This window comes from Ictidomys tridecemlineatus, chromosome 2 (genome assembly GCF_052094955.1).
Source record: "Ictidomys tridecemlineatus isolate mIctTri1 chromosome 2, mIctTri1.hap1, whole genome shotgun sequence".
Taxonomy (NCBI): Eukaryota; Metazoa; Chordata; class Mammalia; order Rodentia; family Sciuridae; genus Ictidomys; species Ictidomys tridecemlineatus.
In genome coordinates this window covers 29,446,175-29,467,402 of record NC_135478.1, presented here as the reverse complement: position 1 = coordinate 29,467,402, position 21,228 = coordinate 29,446,175, and the positions used below count along the sequence as shown (strand labels likewise).

The following is a 21,228-nucleotide window of genomic DNA, read 5'->3' as shown; positions in this document are numbered from 1 at the left end:
TCAACATAGCCACCCCCTTATTTTTGTTTGTCAAAATTTAGGTAACATTTGTGCAATTTAGTGGTTCGAACTTTATATGAAGCTTTCATCTTTAATATTTGTTAAGAATAGATGCTATGTTATAAATCCATGCCATATGATGAAAGTTCAAATTTTTTTCTAATACCACCACATGATCTAAGCTTCTATTTCTTAAAAAAAATCTATGAAATACACTAGAGAATATCTGCTCCAATATATTATGAATTAATGAAAAATTCTTGGTTTCAAATTGGACAACTAATTCAAGTAAACTTCTTTCCTCTAACTTATTTTTTGTAGGAATAAGAAAACATATGTTAATGACTATTTATCTCCCTCTGCTTTCTTGCTCTTCTGTCTTTGTTAACTTCCTAGGTGACCCAATAAAAACCTTACACAGTTTATTGAATGAGCATACTTTCTGATGTGATACCAAAAGGGCTTGTGTCCATGTCTAATTAAAAGGACATATACATTCCTACATAACTTATATGTAAGCATACATTGATAGTTCAGCCTGTGGGATCACCAGAGGATTTAAGGGAATTAGTCATAATGAGGTTATTCTGATTAGGGTAAACTACCAGGTTAACTTTTATTAGTTATCCTTACTCTTAACTTTCTAAACTTTGTTTGAACTAATTTGGAATCTCAGGGTATTTCAGGAATTTTCATTTCCCTCACCTGCCTCCACACCATAAGCAAGGCATTGTGGCATTATATCTTATTGGCTAAGGTATTTATGCTATTTTTAATAAAGTCCAAAAGGTAGTGAAATTCACTTGTATAAAATAGGAGATGGAGATACTGGAGAACAAAATCCTGTTGGAGCAAAGATTTTTGTGTTAGAAATCAGAGCCAGGGTCATGTGATCAGCCCTTGATAATTTTCTGTTTTATGAGGGCACATTGGTTTTTAGTTTTACTGATGTGGACCAAACAAATTTATTTCCAGTATAGCTGGTTACTTTAGAATGCATGTTTAAACAAGAAGAGGTGGGGACTAAGAACCATATCTACAGTCCAAGAAAATTTCATTTCAAAAGAACTTATAGCTGGGTGTGGTGGTAAACTACTATACCTGTTGTAGTCTCAACTACTTGGGAGACTGAAGCAAGAAGATCACCTTGAGTCATAAGTTTAAGAACAGCTTAGTCAATGTAGTGAGACCCTGTCTCAAAAAGAAAAACAGAAATGTTTTACCATTTAATTGTAAATAATAATAACTTTTTTAATATCAGGTATGCAAAAATACACATTCCAATTATTGCATCAGTGTCTGAGCATCAACCTACGACTTGGGTGTCTTTCTTCTTTGATCTACATATTCTTGTATGTACCTTCCCAGCAGGCCTATGGTTCTGCATCAAAAATATCAACGATGAAAGAGTATTTGGTAAGAGTTTTTTTGTTTTTTTTTTAATGAATACTTTGATTTGGGAATAGTTTTTGTCTGTCTGTTTTTTTCTTTTAAATTACCCACTTCAAGGTTTTGTTGTTTTTTGGTTGATATATATTCAGAATACATTTTCTTCCCTGTTATGCACAGTGTGCTTAGCCAAGGAGAATAGAATTTTCATTATGTATATTTAACTATTTTAATTTAGAGCTAGTGTGTGAAGTTTTTAAAAAATATTTATTTCTTAAATGTAGTTGGACACAATACCTTTATTTTTATGTGGTGCTGAGGATCAAACTCAGGGCCTTGCACGTGCTAGACAAGCACCCTACCACTGAGCTACAACCCCAGCTACTGTATGAATTTTATGTTCACTTTTGTGGTTTCTTGGCAGTTAGTGTTATTGTGGTCTGTGGTTGAGAATTAAAAATTTATTGGCAGTATAATTTTGACTTAAATTTCTAAGTTAGATTTGATTAAGTAGGGACAAGTTTTCTGGGTCATCCATTATTCCAGTTTCAGAAAGTACATTCTATATTGGAATAAGGATTACAACTCTTTCATTGACATATTTGTGTATGTTTCCAACTGACAAGACCTGACATAAAATATTTAAAATAAGCAGCCACACTGTAGTCCCAGCAGCTCAGGAAGCTGAGGCAGGGGTAATGTATACCATACATTCAAAGCCAGCCTCAGCAAAAGCAAGGTGCTAAGCAAGTCATCGAGACCCTGTCTCTAAATGAAAATACAAAATAGGCAAGCTGGAGTAGTGGTTCAGTGGTAGAGCACTTGCCTAGCATGTGTGAGGCACTGGGTTCCATTCTCAGTACCACATTATAAATAAAATAAAGGTTCATTGACAAATTAAGAAAATATGAAATAGAGCTGGGGTTATGGTGCAGTGGTCCACTGCCCCTGAGTTCAATCCCCAGTACAAAAAAAAAAAAAAAAATGTGCCTTTGGGTTCAGTCCCCAATACATGGGGAGGGAGGGGCTTGCAAACCAAATACTCTTACATAATTTAATAATTACAAGAAGTGTGCTGAGGTGGTTAGACATAGATAGAAACAAATGTTGAGAAATGATTTGTAATATGTACAGAGTCATGCAAGCCAATAATTTATAATACCAGGACTTGAGTTTGTACTAGTATAGGGCCTAGACCATAAGTATCACCTTGGGTTACTACTGCAGAACAACCAAAATGTATAAACCCAAATGTACAAATGATACTAATTCTTTTCTAGTTTATCTAGATTAGTAAACTCTGAATTAAGACCATGTTTTACTGCATCATTCAAAAAGACTTAAACATAAGCCCACCTTATGACCCAATAATCCAATTCTTAGGTATATCTCAGGGGAAGTAAGCACATATATTCCCCAAAGGACATATTTAAGAATTCATGGGACAATTTTATCCGGGATAGCCCCTAATTATACACATTACAAAGGTCATCAGCAATAGAATGGATAGGAATATTTTTATAGATTTGTGCAGTGGTATACATTACAGCAGTTAACAAAAGAAGAGTGTGGCCAAATTAAGTCAGTACAAAAGAGGATACTTCTAAATGATTCTATTTCTCTAAAGTTGATGAATAAGGAAAACTAAGTTAATGCTGAATAGTGGTTACTTTTTTTTTTTTATAGGGGAGAGGGCAGTTATTATCTGAGACATAAGAAGCTAGAAAAATATTATGTACCTCACTCATCATAGGTAGTAATTACATAGGGGCATACCTATATACAAAGTCATTGAGCTGTAAGTTAAGAAAATGGTATAATAAACATATTACTTTAGGAAAAATATTTTATGATCTCAATGATCATTGACTTTGTAAAGTTAATAACCTTCAACCAGAAGTTGTAGAACTTTTTCCTGTGGTTATTAGCACATATCTAGAAGGCTATTGGAAATTTGTCTGAAATTTTTTAAAAAGTTGCCTGACAGTGACTTGTAGATTATTCTTTTGTTTAATAATATGATGCTCTTCTCATCCCATTTTTTCTTTAAAACAGGCTTTATGCTAAAAATTGGCAGTGGCTTTTCATGGACCATATTTTATTCTGTTAATTTGTGCCTAATAATATAATATAGAAATATATTTTCTTCTGTCAGCTAAGGATTTTATAATATAAGATGCTGTTGACAAATAATGATTTAGTCTAATTCCCCATACCTATACCTATCTCCAAACTATTGCTCTTTTAGTTTTTATTTAGTCAACACTAATTCTGATTTTTAAATATGACTATCAGTATTAATATAAAAGCAATTAGGTAATTTACGAGGCTTTTCTCTACTTTTAGATTTGTTTTAAACTGTGGTATTAAATATTTAATTTCCGGTGAATGTTTTCCCCTGAAGTGTTGTAAGAGAATTTGTCTTTGCAGTTGCTTTGTATGCAATCAGTGCTGTCTACTTTGCTGGAGTGATGGTGCGACTGATGTTGACTTTGACTCCAGTCGTCTGTATGCTGTCTGCAATTGCCTTCTCAAATGTTTTTGAGCACTATTTGGGGGATGACATGAAAAGGGAAAATCCACCTGTGGAAGACAGCAGTGATGAGGATGATAAAAGAAACCCAGGAAATTTGTATGATAAGGTGGGGAATCTAAGGCCTTTAAAAATTTAATGTGCTTTCTTAATTTTTCTACCACAGTATGAACCATACATATTAAGAAATGTGATTAAATGAGGATTTAGATAAGCTGTGATGCTTCTGTTTTGTTACAATGTTTGCCTCAAAATTTGAATCCCAGTCGATCTTTTAGCTCAAAGTAAGAAAATAGAATGTAATCAGACAAGGAATTCTTTCTTTGGGGGCATTTGTTAATCTGAATACTTAAATTTGTTAATAGGCTTCTTTACAGCAAACACTTGGTGCTTTGCTAAATTACCTGAGATTTTAAGCCATGTGGATAAATGCTTATCTTTAAGATCCATATACATTATCAACTTTTTAAATGATAATTTGATATTTAACTGATTTACTTTTTAAACCTTCCTTTTTTTAACCATCTGTAGCTAATACAATGTAATTCATTTTTAACCTGTAATCTCTCAAATAACAAATCAAGTTTGTATGTGTGGAAAAGACTTGTTAAAGTAAATCTTGGATCCATATCAAACCTATCTTGCTATTTTAATATTGACTAGTGTTTTGAATACCAATGAGTAAGTAATGAAACTTCCCACTATAGAAGTTAACTGAAATTCTTTGTCTTTACCATAAGATCAGTAAAACTCATAAAGATTTGACATACATGCTTTTGGGATTTTTGTTATATTTTGGTTTTGTTGTTTTGTGGTATCTTAATCAGTCTTGTAATTTTGAGTTTGTGATTACTACTGGTTTTCTCTTTCGATTTTTAATGGTGGTGATGATAAATGTGTGTGTTCAAAGTAATTTTGGTGTTTTTTACCAAGTCCATTGGTTTTAGGGTTTCAAAGTAATTTTGGTGTTTTTTACCAAGTCCATTGGTTTTAGGGTTTCGAAATTAGAAGGCTAATTCAGTAAATGCAGTTTTTTTCCCATACTGAAGTCCTGCATAGTCTGGATTATAAGTAGACATTGTCATTTTTAGGATGTGAAATTTAAGATTTTCTAAGAATTTATATATTAGATTTCATACTGTCAGAATGGGCCATTTACTTATTTTCTATATATTTAATTAAGAAATAAGGATAATTGATTGGAGTAGCTTCTTACTAGAGATTATTTCACTCTGAGATCAGCTCCTAGTCCCAGGAAACTTTGATTGACAATTGACTTTAGAATCTACTTTGATAAAGTTTTAGAAAACTCTTTTAAACCTATAGAAGAATATATGCTAGTTACACATTTTCTGAATCACAGAATTAAATTGATTATCATTCTCCCAACTTTTTTCCCTTGAATGTCCTGTGAAGCAAGTCAAATGATGAATTTGTCTAACCAGTTTTCTGTATCTTCAGGCAGGTAAAGTGAGGAAACATGTAACTGAACAGGAAAAAACTGAAGAGGGATTAGGTCCTAATATAAAAAGTATTGTCACTATGTTGATGCTGATGCTGCTGATGATGTTTGCAGTACACTGTACCTGGGTTACAAGCAATGCCTACTCCAGTCCAAGTGTGGTCCTAGCCTCTTATAATCATGATGGGTAAGAAAATGACTTGACTACAAAAAGATTTTAGAACACCATCCCCCCCACACACACTCAAAACATAGACTTTTGACTCAAAAGATAGAATTGTATTAGAGGCCCTGAATTTGAATCTTCTTCCTTTCCCTTTGCCTTTTTCCATTTTCCCTTTTTCCTCTTTTTCTTTTCCTTTTCTTTTCTATCCTATCAAACTCAGGGCCTCACACATACTAGACTTTGTGCTGAGCTACACCCACAGCCCATCAGTCTACTTTTTGTTTTTTCCCCATTTGGGTGTGACTTCTCTCTCCACCTTTAAAGGGGTAAGTAGTATTTCATGCTGCTCTTTTTCAAAATTTTGGTGTACATTTTTTTTTTCTCAGAATGTATCCCTTTGAACACATCATCATCACAGTGAAACTTGTTAGAAAATGCTAATTCACTGACTCTGCCCTAAACCTAATGACCCATTTATCTATTCATTGCTGAAGTAGAGCCCAGCAGTCTGGTTTAATAGACCCAGATGATTCTGATGCAGCTAAAATTTAACAGTTGATTTATACATTGCCTTGCCTCTTCCCACTTCTGCTTCACATTGGAGTTTAGTTGACATGAAGAATATCAGGCCCACCCCAGAACTATTTAATCAGAATCTGTTTTTTAAAAGATATGTATATGGTTTGTATTTATATTAGTTTGAGAAGCACTGGCTTTGCTCTTCATTTTCTTGTTCTTTTTTTTTTTCCTAGAAGCTTTTAACTGTGATCCTTAAAATGTGAAATTATTCAGTAGTTTTAGCACCTCAAAATTTTAAGTTATCTTCTTCATATTTAAATCTTATTTAAAATATTATTATTCTTTTCAGCACCAGGAATATCTTAGATGATTTTAGAGAAGCTTACTTTTGGCTAAGGCAAAATACAGATGAACATGCCCGAGTGATGTCTTGGTGGGATTATGGCTATCAAATAGCTGGAATGGCTAATAGAACTACTTTGGTGGATAATAATACCTGGAATAACAGTCACATAGCACTGGTAAGCATTTGACTTTTTAAGAAAAAGATTTTTTTTTAAATCCTATTACTTTCCAGTCAAGTTTCACTTGTGATTAAATAGAAAAGATGAGGGTGAAAGTACTCTTTAATTGCTGAGATCTCAAAATATTTCTTTAACATTTAATATTGTTACTTAAAGATATACTTATTTTGTTTGTAAGAATGGTTTACTTACTTATAGGTATAATTCAGAATCATAGACTTGCTTCTGGTACATTTTATATTTAAGCTTACTGGAGAATTAGGCAAAATCTGAAACTTTAAATGTTTATATTTTCCATTTTATAAACTTAAAAAAAAATCCAGGTAAGTCAGACTCTTGCAGTAAAAGTGTACATTCAGTTTTATTTTATTCTGCAGGTGGGAAAAGCTATGTCTTCTAATGAAACAGCAGCCTATAAAATCATGAGGACTCTAGATGTAGATTATGTTTTGGTTATTTTTGGAGGGGTTATTGGCTATTCTGGTGATGATATCAACAAGTTTCTTTGGATGGTTAGGATAGCTGAAGGAGAACATCCAAAAGACATTCGGGTAAGAAACTATATAATCCCAGGTATGTGAAAGACAGTCCATAATGTCCAAATCTTTTTAATTGCATTATATTTGTTTTCATTGTTCTATCCCCTTAAGTAGTCCCTTATCCTGATTTTACTATTTATTAAAGATACTAGAAGCACTTCCTAGATTTAGAACGTTTGAAACTCATATTTCATAGTCACATAATAAGTAAGGACATTTAGGTCAACTGCAGACTACAAATTGACAGTATTATATATACCACATAGCCTAGGTATGTAGTAAGCTATACCATCTGGATTTGTATAAGTATACTGTATGATATTCACATGCATAACAAGATTGCCTAGTGATGCATGTCTCAGACTGTATCCTCAAGATTGCATTTACATTTAACTCTATGAAGCAATTCCTTGCCCAAATTTTCTTGCTTTTACTTTTTCACACCTTCTCACGTCAGCCCTTTTTTAAATATTTTCATTGTTTCTAACCTGGTACTGACTCTAATGATTGTAAACCTGGAAGAGGACAGCAACCTTGAAATTGCTATCTTTGCCTTAGACTTCTTTGCTCTCCCAACGTAATATGACATTGATCACGTCATTGTCTGGCTTAAAAGCCTTCAATAAATAGATGATGGGGCAAGGAGGTAAAACCAGACAGAAATGAATACGAACTAAAACTATAAGTTTGGGTTATGGGCAAATTATTTTGGATCACTCAGCATAAATGAACACCAAGTCTCATTCCAGGATATGAATCTTGATGACCAAGACAAGACTAAGTCATCACTATTGAAAATGTCAATAGTAACTCATTTGTGGTGGTATTATGAAAGTTTGTGGTAATATAGATGAAGCCTCACCAAGTGGCTAGTATGAAATAGATACTGTCTTGGTGATACATTGATAGAAAATTCAAACTCTCCTTATCCTGGAATGCAAGACCTTTTATGCTTTAGATTTCCATTGCTGGCCTCTTGGCCCCCTACCAACTTTTTTCCACTTGGCCATTCTGCGCTGTCCCAAAGAACTTGTTCCTTTCTTGGAATAACTTCCCTTCTACATTCTTGGCACTTTTCCAGAAGCTCTTTTTTGTTGCATTCATGTCTGTGTTTATAATCAAATCACATGTACCTGTTTCCTAAGTTAGATTTTTATCTTCTCTCTCTCATTCATTTGTGAGCTTTTAGAAAATGGGCTACATTTGTGCTCCATATGAGGAAGCCACAGAATATGATGAACACCATTATGTTAAATTATTTATCCAAAATTTAATTCTCCCACTATATAATTTTCATTTGTGATTTTGCCTTAACACTATGTATGACATGCCAGATCATTATTTCCACATGTGTAGGCTCTGAATGCTTACATAGAAACTCTAAATTTCTGTGCTTTTATAATTCTTTTTAAACTTTGTGAATAGATCATACATTCAAAAATAAAGTATGAAAAAAAGGATAGACCTGTAGTGAATAACATGTATTGTATACTTGTAAATTGACAAGATTTTTAGGTGTTCTCACCATATGGAAATAAGTATATGGTAAAAATGCATATTTAATTAACTCCATTTAGATATTCTACAGTTTACATGTATTTCAGATCATTTTGTATACCATAATATACACCTTGTACTCATTTTTTTTTTGTTTATGTGATTCTCATTTAAGCAGATAAATAGTAATAAGGTATAGACACTGTTTACTTTGTATATCTTGAGAATCTTTCCATATTAGATTATGGAAGGCTTCTCTATTCCTTTTTTTTTTTTTTACATTTGCAGAATGTAGGGTATTATGTTATGTGTTTGTATACGTTTATATTCCTAATTTATTTAACCTATCCTTATTGATGGATTTTTATGTGTTTTCCAGTTTTTTTTTAATCTCAAACAGTGATGCAACAAATAGCTTTCTACATTTTTAGTTTACCCATATACAAGTACTCTGGTGGATCAGAAATTTCTGGGTCAGAAATTACATTTTTTAACTGGAGTACCAAATAGTTCCTTGTAAAGGTTAATTTATAAATTATTACTGAAAATAGTTCTATGTACTATTGTTAGTTTTCTAAACATTCCCTTCTCAAGCTAAAGGAGCTGATTTTAGAGTTCATATAGGAAAATTGTGAAAATGAATGAGGAGGAGGAGAGTTGGAAAGAGTCAGCCCTACCTGTTATTATAACCATGGTTTGTTGGTACCATTCTTCATAAATTATTTTTAAGGCTTTATTAGATGGGATTAAGTTGGGGGTGAGGGATATATAAATGAACATGACTTTATGAATATACCTCAAAAGCTGGTTCCTTTGGGCGAAAATGCAGAAGGGAAATCCTGTAGCTTTGGATGTGTTAAGCTGAACTGACATAGAAACTTCTGGTTTCTTTCTTATAGGAAAGTGACTATTTCACTCCACAGGGAGAATTTCGTGTAGACAAAGCAGGATCCCCTACTTTGTTGAATTGCCTTATGTATAAAATGTCATACTACAGATTTGGAGAAATGCAGGTTAGTTAAATCAGTTTTTCTACAGTCTTTATTCAGAAGAAAAAATAATCCTAATGCCTCTAGAAACTTAGAATAATGCTATTTTATTGTACTGTATAATGTGAGAAATTGGGAAAATAATTAAGATCAAGGACTTATTTCCAAAATATTTTTTTTTTCAACATTAGCTCAAATCCGCCTTCACTTGCCATCTTACCTTTTGACTTTTTGCTTTTGGAAGGCATTGTTCTCCAGGGGCAAGGTTTCCCAGCTAGGAAACAGTTTACTCTTAGGTAGTTTACCACTTTGCTGCTTGGTAGAGAAAATCCTTAAAGAGTTAAATTATATGGTCACTTCAGACATTCACTCTATACCTGTTCTCCATTATCCCAGATAGAACTGTCTGGAATAGAGTTTCCTAATAATTCAGAATGATGTGTAACAAAAGCTAATGATCTGCAAAATTGGCGAATGTGCAGAGAGGCGTTATAGCAGAAAGAAGGAAGAGAGGGGCTGTTTCTCTCTCTGGAGGTGGCCAACGTTTTCCCTTGACTAAATATTCCTTTCATTATCCCAAAATATGTTTCTCTCTTGAGATAACTCATATTCTCCCTTGAATGTGTTTCTGCTTTCCTAAATAAATCTGTCTCTAGGAGGGGGAAAAAAGAACAATGGACTTGATGTTATAATACCTGTGTTTTAGGTTAGGCTCTGTCAAATCATGTAACCCTCACATTCTTTTTGGACTCTACTTGTTTTTGTTTTTGTTTTCCTTGTCTTTAAATAATGTAGGCTGGTCTGAACTTATAACTTGATTTTTTAGGGAAACCGGAACATGTCACCCCAATATGCCATTCATTTCTCCTTTATATTTACCTTCCCATACTTTCTTATTCTGGAGCTTTAATACCCTTTCCTTTGTCTTGTCATTTCCCCACAAACTTAAGTGTTCTTTGTTAAACGTTATGTATAATCCAGAATTCTAAGCCATTTTTTTGAGTTTTTCATTGCAATTTCTCCTATGTGATGTGTGCTACATAAATTATTATACTTGTTTTTCTCTTTTTTAAGCTATCCTTTGTTGACAGGGACCCATCCCAACTAAGAGGGTTGAGGAAAAAATTACATCCTCCCCAACCGTTCCTAAGATTTTTTTAATAGCTATTTTATTACTTGACTATAATACCAAATTATTGCCTCCATACTAAAATCTCAGTGAAAACTAATTTCATAGTGCTTTCTGGTAAGTTGATAACCCTAGAAAGCAGGGGGAAAACTGCTTAATTTTATACTATCACTAGAAATCAAGATAATTCTATAAACAGAAGGGGTTTGTTTAGGTTTCAGTTTGTGAAACAAAATTTTAACCTTTTGAAAAATACAATTATTATGGCAAATTTGGGCTTGGTACACTTTTTTTTTTTTTTTAGAAGAGCATGCATATCACTGTACTCCTGCTCATTGTGTTACTTCAAGGTAGATTTGTACAGCCAGGCATTTGCTTCATTATTTATTGAACTGGAATTAACTCTGGAGGTGGCTTTAAAAACAAAGAATATACCAGACAGACAATAATTAATTGTAAGTTTTTGTTTCTTTGAAGGCTACTTGCTGGTGCCTCAACTTAGGCTATAGTAATAACTAGTCACTCCAGAAATTAGGTTTTCTGGGGAAAATGACTAGTTTCTCTGCTAATGATTGTGTTGAAGGACTATTTTTAAAGCATGATTCTAGCATGAATTTATTTTGATACCTGCCCTGCTTACAGATGAGATATAGTTTAAATAATGTTTATATATGTTTTTAGTGTTGTGTAAACAAGCCAAAATAAGCTGTCTACTCTTTGGAACAGAGGTTTTATTTTTGTTTCTAAGTTGACTTTACCTTTGTTAAGTTTGTATGCTACATAAATTTAGTCTGAATATTTTGTAGTCACTCTTCCCCTGTTTTTTCTTTTTCTATTCCTCATAAATCCTCCCATGGATCAGCTTGTTGAGGTTCCTTTGTAGTACATTTCCAGGGTATAATACCACTGTTTACTTGTGCACTTATTTAACAAGTAGCCCTCAAAATACAAATACACTGTGAATAAGATAAAGTCATCATTCTAGTGGAAAATATAGGAAACTTTAAAAAATAAATAAAAGGTTAACAGTATATCATATAGAGTAAAAGAAACAAGGTTCTGTAGGAAACAGTAGAAGAAACTTACCAACTACTAGTCTCAAAAAAGTATTTCTCTGTAGAGATGCTATTTAGGTTGAGGTCAAAGGCTATAAGAAGGAGCCAACAACGCAAAAAAAACTGAATTGAAGGCCACGACAGAAAAAACGGATAGTTGTAAGGCTCTGAGGAAGAAAAGAAATGCCTTCTGTGTGTTTTCTATATATATATATTTATAAAAAGGGGGAGGGGGCAAATATTAATTTTTTCAAAAGGGTTTTGTTGGAATTCATCTTTTTATTTTTTTCAAAGTCTGTGAGCTGCTCATCTAGTCCACTCAAGGACTGTAAAATTCTTATTCTGATTCAATCTCCCTTCCTGATTACCTTCTGTCTAGTTATTAGCATATGATGAGAACTATAAAAGTACATTTCTTGATTCTGTTTTCTTCATTTAAGGGAGAGGGTATTACTCTAATAACAACATTTACTAATTTCTAACACAGAATAAGTTCTCCAGTATGTTTAACATCCAATACTAATGTTACTTTTGCAGCTGGATTTTCGTACACCCCCAGGTTTTGACCGAACACGTAATGCTGAAATTGGAAATAAGGACATTAAATTCAAGCATTTGGAGGAAGCCTTTACATCAGAACACTGGCTTGTCAGGATATATAAAGTGAAAGCACCTGATAACAGGGAGACACTAGATCATAAACCTCGAGTCACCAATATTTTCCCAAAACAGAAGTATTTGTCAAAGAAGGTGGGTGCCAAGTTAAATCATTCCTATGAAAGGATGATTCAGGGTTAGTTAGTTGGCCTACACAAAAAACATTACTGAAAATTCCTACTAAATTTCCATTTGCCAGATTTATAGGCTATGGCTTATATATACAAAGTATATATCAGATTAGCCTGCTAGGGAAATTCTTTTCAAACTGTGTACTTAAGCTGTCCCTACCAGCAACTGTTTCTAGACAGCGTGGTGTGGTTATCAGTGACCTAGGCTGAGATTTTTCTGGCTTTAATTTGTGCCACTGCCATTAGTAAGATTTATTTGTAAAGTAAGATGTGTCTGTAGCTATCACTTTTCATACCTTTGTGAAAGTAAAAATACCAAGTGCTTAATAGAATTGTGATTAGTTCTTTATCTTTTGGTCAAAGCAAATTTATATTGCACCTTCATACTCCATTCGTAGTATGATGTTACTATAATATTCAAGAATAAAGAATAGGCTTTTGATTGGTGAGTCCTTCTGAAGAAAAAAAAATCATTTATCTTCAGATAATTATTTTTAATGTAATTATTATGACAAAGCGTGTAGGTAGGAATTATGATGAGACTATTGCAGTCCTTTTGTAATAAATATTTAATAAGATGAAATATTTTATTGGAGGTCATTATTGCTCATTTTAGCCAAATAGAGCTCTAATCTTTTCTATAAAAGATTACTAAAAATGAATATTTATGTAGGTTCCCCAGCTATGGAAGATGAGAAATAATAAGGTGTCAGGTAAAATGTTAAGGTTGTATTATAAGGTTCTATATTTAGATTGATTTCAGTCTTACCTTTTGAAAAGATGCTTAGGGTTTTCACAGTTCAGATAAGTTATTTTACATCATTAAAGTAATTGTCTTGTCCCTTTATTTCTTCAAATATACACCAAATATCCTCCAGATTATTTCAAATTTTACTAGAAATGTACTAAATATTAACTGTGATATTTAAATAAAAGCTTTATACGGATACTTTCTCTCCCAGAAAAGATTACCATATCTAGACTAATGTATTTAAAGGGTGTCACATAGAACTGACTTCATTCTGTCAGTCTTGTCAAATTCAATTACCAGTCTTCATGTCAGATGGCAAAGATACCAAATGATCTGGTTTCTCACAGGCATGAGGGTAGAGAAGCCGGTGAGTTATACCAGTGCAGAAGTCAAAGCAAATCCTGCTAGTTTGAAAGCAGTTACTCCTAAGACATCCAAGCCTAGTTAAGAACTATATATTTGTTTTATTTGGGTTGGGGGCTGGTGGCAGGGAAGGGGGCTATTGAATTTGCAATCTGAATGATGACAGAGATCTCAAAGGCAGTACATTTTCTTAATCTCTTTTGTCTTTCCATCCATAATTTTTCCAAAATAAGTAAATGTGAATGGATAAATAAAAATTAGTCTTCTGAGCTGAAGCATATTCTAGTAGACAATAACATGAATTTTAAAATTTGTTTTTCATGGCTTTATATTCTTTTTGTACTAGCACTATAAAGAAATGATTCTTATTTACTTTCTTCTCCCTATTCTGGTTTTCAATTTGAGGATGAAGGTGTGCATACAACAGAAATTTTAGGAGTTTTTTTGCCACTGCTAAGTTGGCACGGCTGAAGTGCTAGAAATTGTAATCCAGGGCTGCAGAAAAACTTTGTGGTATGGTGACTTTTTGCCAGTACAAGAAAAAACACTCTGAGGACCCAGTTGTGTACTTGCATAGTCATTTGCATAGATCTCATAGAAAAGTTTTCATGTTAGAAACATACAGATAATAAGAAAAAAGGAACTAACTCCTTGGCCTGGTTTTTGTTTTTACAAATTGCACCATCTCACATTTTTATGTTTCCCATAATAAAATAAAGATAACGTGCACTGTGGTTAACAAATTAACAGTAGCTAAATTTTGCAACTTCAACAAGGGATTGTATTTTGCCTTATGTTCTTATCATTGTTAGAAAAATTCTAAATTGTTTTGAAGTGAACATGATGAATAGAAGGAATATGATGCTGTATTTACCCTAAGATTCTGAAATATCTAAGAATTGTAAACTTTGAATTGAATGGTCAGGTCTCTTGAATCTTGCCTCTGTTAAGCCAGAATTTGATAATGCATCCAGCTACTCACTTTCAGAAAATTGTTGCTTTCTTCAATGACAAGGCATGTGTGTCAAATCAACAAAAACATACATGCTTGTACAATATATCCTATAGAATTCTAACACAGCAAATGTTTTTGCAATGGTTTCTACCACCACCTTTGCAGTAATTTGTTTCTGTTAAGTATTTTAGTGGGATGCTGAATTAAGAAAAATCATTTTCTTTTTAAAAAGTTGTATGAAACTCAAGGAATGTGTTTTTGTTATGTTTTTCCATTTTTAAGTACTTAATTTCCTTCCTGTAATGTTGGAGAATGTGCTAAGTGATTTTGTCTTTCACTTTTATAGATTGGTAGCCATCCTCATTTTACAGATAAGAAAACAGGCTCCAAAAGTTACTAATTTATATTTCTGACACATAGCTGATTCCTTAAAGGCTAAACCAGCAGTAGCATTTCCATTTTATGATTCCTTAGTCTGATGTTATATTGTATTATGACTGGGAAATTTGAGAAATTATTACAGCTAAGCATTTAATTTGAAAAGGGAGGTGTGGGGATTCTTTCACTTGGTGGTGAGGAATGCATTCGAGAAATGCTGTCATAGTCCTTGCATCTTAAAGTTAGGAACCTAGTCATATTCATCATGCATTCAATAGTTAGTATTCACTAATTGTTCAGGGAGTCCAGTCATAAGAGCCAAGAGCTTATTAAGACAGTCTTCATCATAATACAATAAATCATGTATATAGATAATTTTTCTTAACCTGTAAGAAATCTGTGCTAACACTATGTGTTCTGGTTTTGTTTTGTTTTAGACTACCAAAAGGAAGCGTGGCTACATTAAAAATAAGCTAGTTTTTAAGAAAGGCAAGAAAATATCTAAGAAGACTGTTTAAACACACTGTTTTGGTTCCTGACTTGAAGCAGTTGTCCTCGTGAGAACCGGTCTTTGCCTTTAGCTCATGTCATGTTTCACAGCAACAGAGGGTACAGAACCATCACTGGTCCAGGTTAATGTACAAAATTTTCTGGCAATGCCTGATTGAAAAAATAAAATTGGATTATTGAGAACAGCTGTTTCTGATTTGTAATGTGAAGCAAGACAGAGCACTGCTGTAAAATGTCTAGCAGCAGATTTTTTTTATTGGTACATATTATCCTTCAAATCTGAGAATTTGGACTAATTGCACCAAAGAACCCTCTAATTTGGTCCCTGGCACATGCATTCTTGTCAATGTTTTTATTTTACAAGACTTGCATTTTATCTGAATTACCCACATAGCAATATGTAAAATATAAAAGACAAAATGTGATAAGAGCTTCTTGAACCAGTAAACCAGTACAGGTCTGAGAAAGGTATTAGAAAAGTATACTTCCTTGAACTATATTTATTTTCATGTTTCTCCAATGCAAAGAATGTTTCATCAAATGTACATTTTCTCTTGGTTACTGTTTGCTATAAGAAGCTGCTGTTTGAAAGATGGACCTCAAGAGTAGCTGATTGATTCAAATAGATTTTTATGTTAACACATTATTACTGCTATTAGCAGTTGTTTTCACCAGGTACTTAGAGAGCAGGTTTCACACATTGTTCATTCAAGGGCTAAATTTATATCCTTTGGAAATCATAGCAACTACACAGAATGTTGCTTACCAGGATAGGGTTTGGCACCTTAGTACTGAGGTTAGCACTATGTTTACATGCAAAAGATTTAAGGAGGGAAAAAAAAAAGTATCCAAAGTTCATTTTCTGTGACTCTTCAGAATGACAGGATTTGTAAACTTTGGATTTTTCTCATAACAGTTTCATTCATCATAATGATTTTTGTTCTCTGCTCCATATTTTTTAATACCTTAAGCATTTGATGAAACACTCTTTAGTGCTATATGCATTTTCTTACTTTTATTAAAAATGTGACAATTGTCAAAAAATGCACTAAAATGTAAATGGAGATTGAACATGTTCACTTTCCAGCTTATAGGCAACTTTATACAGACTTGAAAATTTTCTCCAGTTGTTTAGTAAAAAGTGAAAGAGAAAGGTTTTTTCCTGCTACAGGAAATAATTTTTTTTTTATATGACAAGCATAACACACCACTGCTTTTGGTGGAAAAGTGCAGAATAGTATGTACCTTTTATGAAGAACAATGTAATTTACAATGTTCAGTGAGAATGTTACTGCTGATTTTCTTTTTCAAGGTGTAGAATATTCTTTGATTTATAGAATTCATTTTTGACCCAGATGATGGTTCTTTTACAGAACAATAAAATGGCTGAACATTTTCACAAATAAAGCGTAACTAAATCTGGATTTCTGATACCTTGTCATTTGGGGGACTTTCTTTTACTTTGTTGCTTTAAAATTCGATGCAGAGAAGTTGTTGACTGTAGGGGAATAAAGTTAATTCAAATTTTGTGTTAAGTGTTGTCTTTTACAAATTGTTTTTGTTCACATTTACAAAGGTTTTATGGAAAATTAGTTTAACTTAAACCTCCTGTTTTGCCTTCTTTTTAGCCCAGTGAAAATCTTATTTCGATGGCGGAGTGGGGGCGGCATGGGGGAGATGGAAGGGAGAAGAAACCTAGTCAAATAGATTGATCTCTATTAAGGAAAGGAGTCCTGACAAAGCCATACATGGTGAAGTTCTTGGTATTTAATAAAATCTTTAGAATTGTTTTCATTTTTGCACAGGAAAGAACCTTCAGCTTTCAATATTAGGAAACAATGTTTTGGTTTAATGTAACTTTGTCAGTAAATTGCCATTTTAACTTTTTAAGACTTGTTTTAATGTAGCAGAAAAGTAAAACTATAGTTTGACTACATTGGAATAATAATTGGCTTAGAATATTTTTTAAATTCACATGTAATCACTGTTGATCTCAAGGTAATTAAAGATCACTCTACCTTTGAAGTTTTAGAATGCAAAATGGTGTTTGGACTATAAAGGTATTTTTGTTTTGGTACTAGGAATGAGACATTAAGGCAGCAAGTTTGAAGACAAAATTTATATTTTATACTTACATTGTTAAACTGAGTTTCTTGAACTTTAAAATTCATATGAGTTCCCTAAACCACAACCCAAAAGGCCAAAGGAGTAGATAGTGTAAAATCCCCCAGAGCACTACTGTTTCCATATCCAAGAGGCAGTAAGATGATGACATTGTGGAGCTGCTGCTCCTTTTAAAAAATTTCTTTTCTAAGGCTGGGAGTGTAGCTCGGTGGTAGAACTCTTGCCTATCACATGCAAGATATCCTGGGCTCCATCCTCAGCAGTACTAAAAAAGTTGTTTAAAATGTAACAATTTCCAACATAAACTATTTTTTTAAGTAGTGTTAAGTACATTTACATCATTGTGCATCTAATCTCCCATAACTCTCTTCATCTTTCTTGGAGCTCTGCTCATAATCTTCATTTGAAGTAGGTGGAGAAAATAGGTAAGTGTAAATAGATCTCAATGGCAGTCTGTAACTGCAATGGTAAGAAATTGAGAAAACACCAAACAGTAATCAAATGTCATAACAATCGATTTTTATTATGAAATATAACAGAAGCAAAAATGGACACGACTTAGTGAAGTTACCACAAAGTAGGCAATCTTGTAACCATGATCCCCAAGTCAGGAAAACAGAACAGTACTAATATTCCAGAAGCTTCCTCATGAAAAACCTCCCAGAAACTGTCCTGTCCCACCTTCCTGGTCCAGAAGTTAATCACTCTTTGCTTTTTATTTCTGCTTTTACCACTTAAGTCTTTATCTCTAAGTGTGTTTAGGTGCTTCTATTCTTTGAACTACATAAATGGAATAAGTAGAATATACGTGTTTTGTATTTAACTGCTTTTGCTTAGTATTTGTGAAAAGCATCCAGGTTCTTACACGGAACTATAAGTTTATTCATTTTTATTGATACACAGTGTTCTCTTTTCTCTCAAGCTTACTCTCTTAAATCTGTTCTATTGTTGATGGACCACTGCAGTTTTCAGCTTGAATATATTATAAGTAATGCTATATAATGACATTTCTTAGTGCTTATGTGCATGTATTTCTGTGATTATTTGCCCCCAAAATGGAATTGCTGGGTTGTATATGAAAGTTTTAGTTGCTTCCACATCCTTATTAGTCCTTGTTATTTTCATTTAGTTATCTCCTTCTGAGGGGCTCATAGTGATTTCTCTGTTTAGTGTGCCTTCTTCCAGGTTGCTAATGAAGTTGGCCATTTGGAAATCCCTATTTTCTAAGGTACTGATTATTATGCATATTTAGTTTTTTAATTGAGTATATCATGTATATGAGGTCTTCATTTGTATTGCAGATTTTCTAAGAATAATTTTAATGTTTTTCCTCAATCTTGTGTGTATACAGCCTTGTTTAAAAAAACTATAGTTGCCTGTGGTGTTTCCCAGGAAATTACTGGGTTTTTTTCAGTTAGTTTTGTGGAATTCATTTGTCTATTTTCCTATGAATTGTTTTTGTTTTGGGAATATGGAAACATAATTTTCCCAGCGCCATTTATTGGAAGAAAAAAAACATGTCCTTTTCCTATGGCTCTGAAATACTCCTTGTGTAGTAAATTGAATTCCATCAACTTGTTATATTGCATAGAGTTCTTTGTATGACTTAGTGTAGTTTTAAGATAAATAAGACAGAGGAGGAGTACTCACCTAGCTTTTTAAACTTGGATTTTTCTGGGCCTTTGCTTTAACATGTAAATTTTATAATTCCACCAAAAGAGGAAAACCTTAGAGTTTTTGATTGACTATTTATAGATCAATTGGGGAAGATTAACACCTTTAAAACATTGATACTTCTGACCATGAATGTAGCATATCCCTCAATTTATATGGATGCTAAGAGTTTTATAGTTTTGAAGAGTTTTCAACGTGTTGTTTTTTAATGTGTCAGTTTCTTATGGTCAATATAAAGTTGATTTCTGTAATATTGAAATTGTATTCAAAAACCTTGGTAAAACTCATCCTACCACTGTATTTCAAAGATTTATTGTGATATATAACTCATAATCTGGGAATAATTAGGCTTTTTTTCTCCCTTTATAATGGTTACATTTCCTTGCATAGAAAAGGTACTATCCTTGTCCTCTATTTCACAGAGAATGCCTTTTTAAGGGGAAAGGTACTAGGGATCAAACCCAGGTCATTTGTGCATGCTAGGCAAGCACTGTACCACTGGTAGTTCACTTTGAAATATGTATGTTTTAGATTTTCAGTAGGTACCTTTGATCAAATTAAGGACATTGCCATTTCCCACATGTATTTTAATTGTAGGTGGACGAAATACCTTTTATATGGTGCTGAGGATCAAACCCAGCCCCTCATGCATGCTACCACTGAGCCATAACCCCAGTCTCCCCTCACTTTGTTTTTAATCATGAATGGCTTTCCTCAAGGTTTTTTCTCGTAAGACTTTTGTTCATAATGCTAAGATAAACTTGTATTTCTAGAATCTGGTAGAAATTACTTGTGAAACCATTTGGGCCTGGAAATTTCTTTGTACAAAGGTTTTATTACTACACAATATTTTACAGGTGCATGATTATCAGGGTTCTTGTAAGTTGTGCTTTCCAAGAAAATTATCTATTTTAATTAATGTAAGATTGTTTATAGTGATGTCCCCTTTTAATTACTAAGATTAATTTTCTTGTATTCATTTTTCCCCAACTTCTACCATGACTCCCTTATTTTCCATGGCAGGTTGTTTTTTTTTTTTTTTTAAGCTTCCTCGCTGCTTTTGAAGACGAATTTCTGTAGTTTTTTTTTTTAAGAAAGTTAGTAGCATTTCTATGGAGGAGGCAGTGTTTGTTTTGCTTTGTTGTATTGATTTCTTTCCCTAATATGAATTTAAAGCAACATTCTTTTGGTAGTCTGGGGGCTAGGGTTGTAGCTTAGTGATAGTGCTTGCCTAGCACATGAGAGGCACTGGGTTTGACCTTCAGCACCACATAAAGGTATTGTATCCATCTACAAAATAAATATTGCTGGTAAATTGGTACTTGTTTTTTGCTATCTTATGGAATTTGCAATAATACACCTTTTTCATCCTTATATACTTTGGATTTGTTGACCTTTTGTTTTCATCGGTTTCTAAAGTCTGTTATCTTACTAAATATTCCTTCTGCCTCTGAGACTATTAAGCATAATTTCCTCAAGTCTGTTTAAAGCTGGGCCTAGTAAAGATAGTACCTAGAACTCTTAAGGGTCTCATTTCTAGTGCATGGTGTTCAAGATATGAGTCCTATGGGCAAATTTAGGATTTTTAGAGGATTTTGTTTCCTCTAGTTACACCCAGGGAAACAAGCCAAAAATCACCTGAACCCAATTTAAGTGATAGATGTTGCCAACCTGCCACCCAGTTTTCTATGGGAAAATGGCCTTGGAATTTCCATCTTCTAGATTATGACCTAGTGATATTTTGTTCCAGTGAAGCCTTATGTGCAGACTTTATTTGGGGAGTTGTCCAAACTCCCCAGTCTACTAGTATCAGACCTGGAATATTAACAGTGGGGATGATTTAATGCTATCTCACTGCCTTGTCCACTCCTAATTTTGTGCTT

The 21,228-nt window shown here is 33.2% G+C and overlaps 1 protein-coding gene across 1 annotated transcript in view; it reads left to right on the top strand.

The window, feature by feature from the left end:
* Window positions 1-15,730, top strand: part of Stt3b (STT3 oligosaccharyltransferase complex catalytic subunit B) — a 94,848-nt gene extending 79,118 nt beyond the window's left edge. Inside the window, exons 9-16 of the mRNA XM_005317313.5 lie at window positions 1,262-1,416; window positions 3,820-4,031; window positions 5,384-5,571; window positions 6,419-6,590; window positions 6,971-7,144; window positions 9,529-9,642; window positions 12,340-12,552; window positions 15,475-15,730. Of these exons, the coding sequence (XP_005317370.1) occupies window positions 1,262-1,416; window positions 3,820-4,031; window positions 5,384-5,571; window positions 6,419-6,590; window positions 6,971-7,144; window positions 9,529-9,642; window positions 12,340-12,552; window positions 15,475-15,555 (1,309 nt within the window). The 3' untranslated portion in view covers window positions 15,556-15,730. The remainder of the gene's footprint in view (window positions 1-1,261; window positions 1,417-3,819; window positions 4,032-5,383; window positions 5,572-6,418; window positions 6,591-6,970; window positions 7,145-9,528; window positions 9,643-12,339; window positions 12,553-15,474) is intronic.
* The last annotated feature ends 5,498 nt before the right edge of the window (window positions 15,731-21,228 follow it).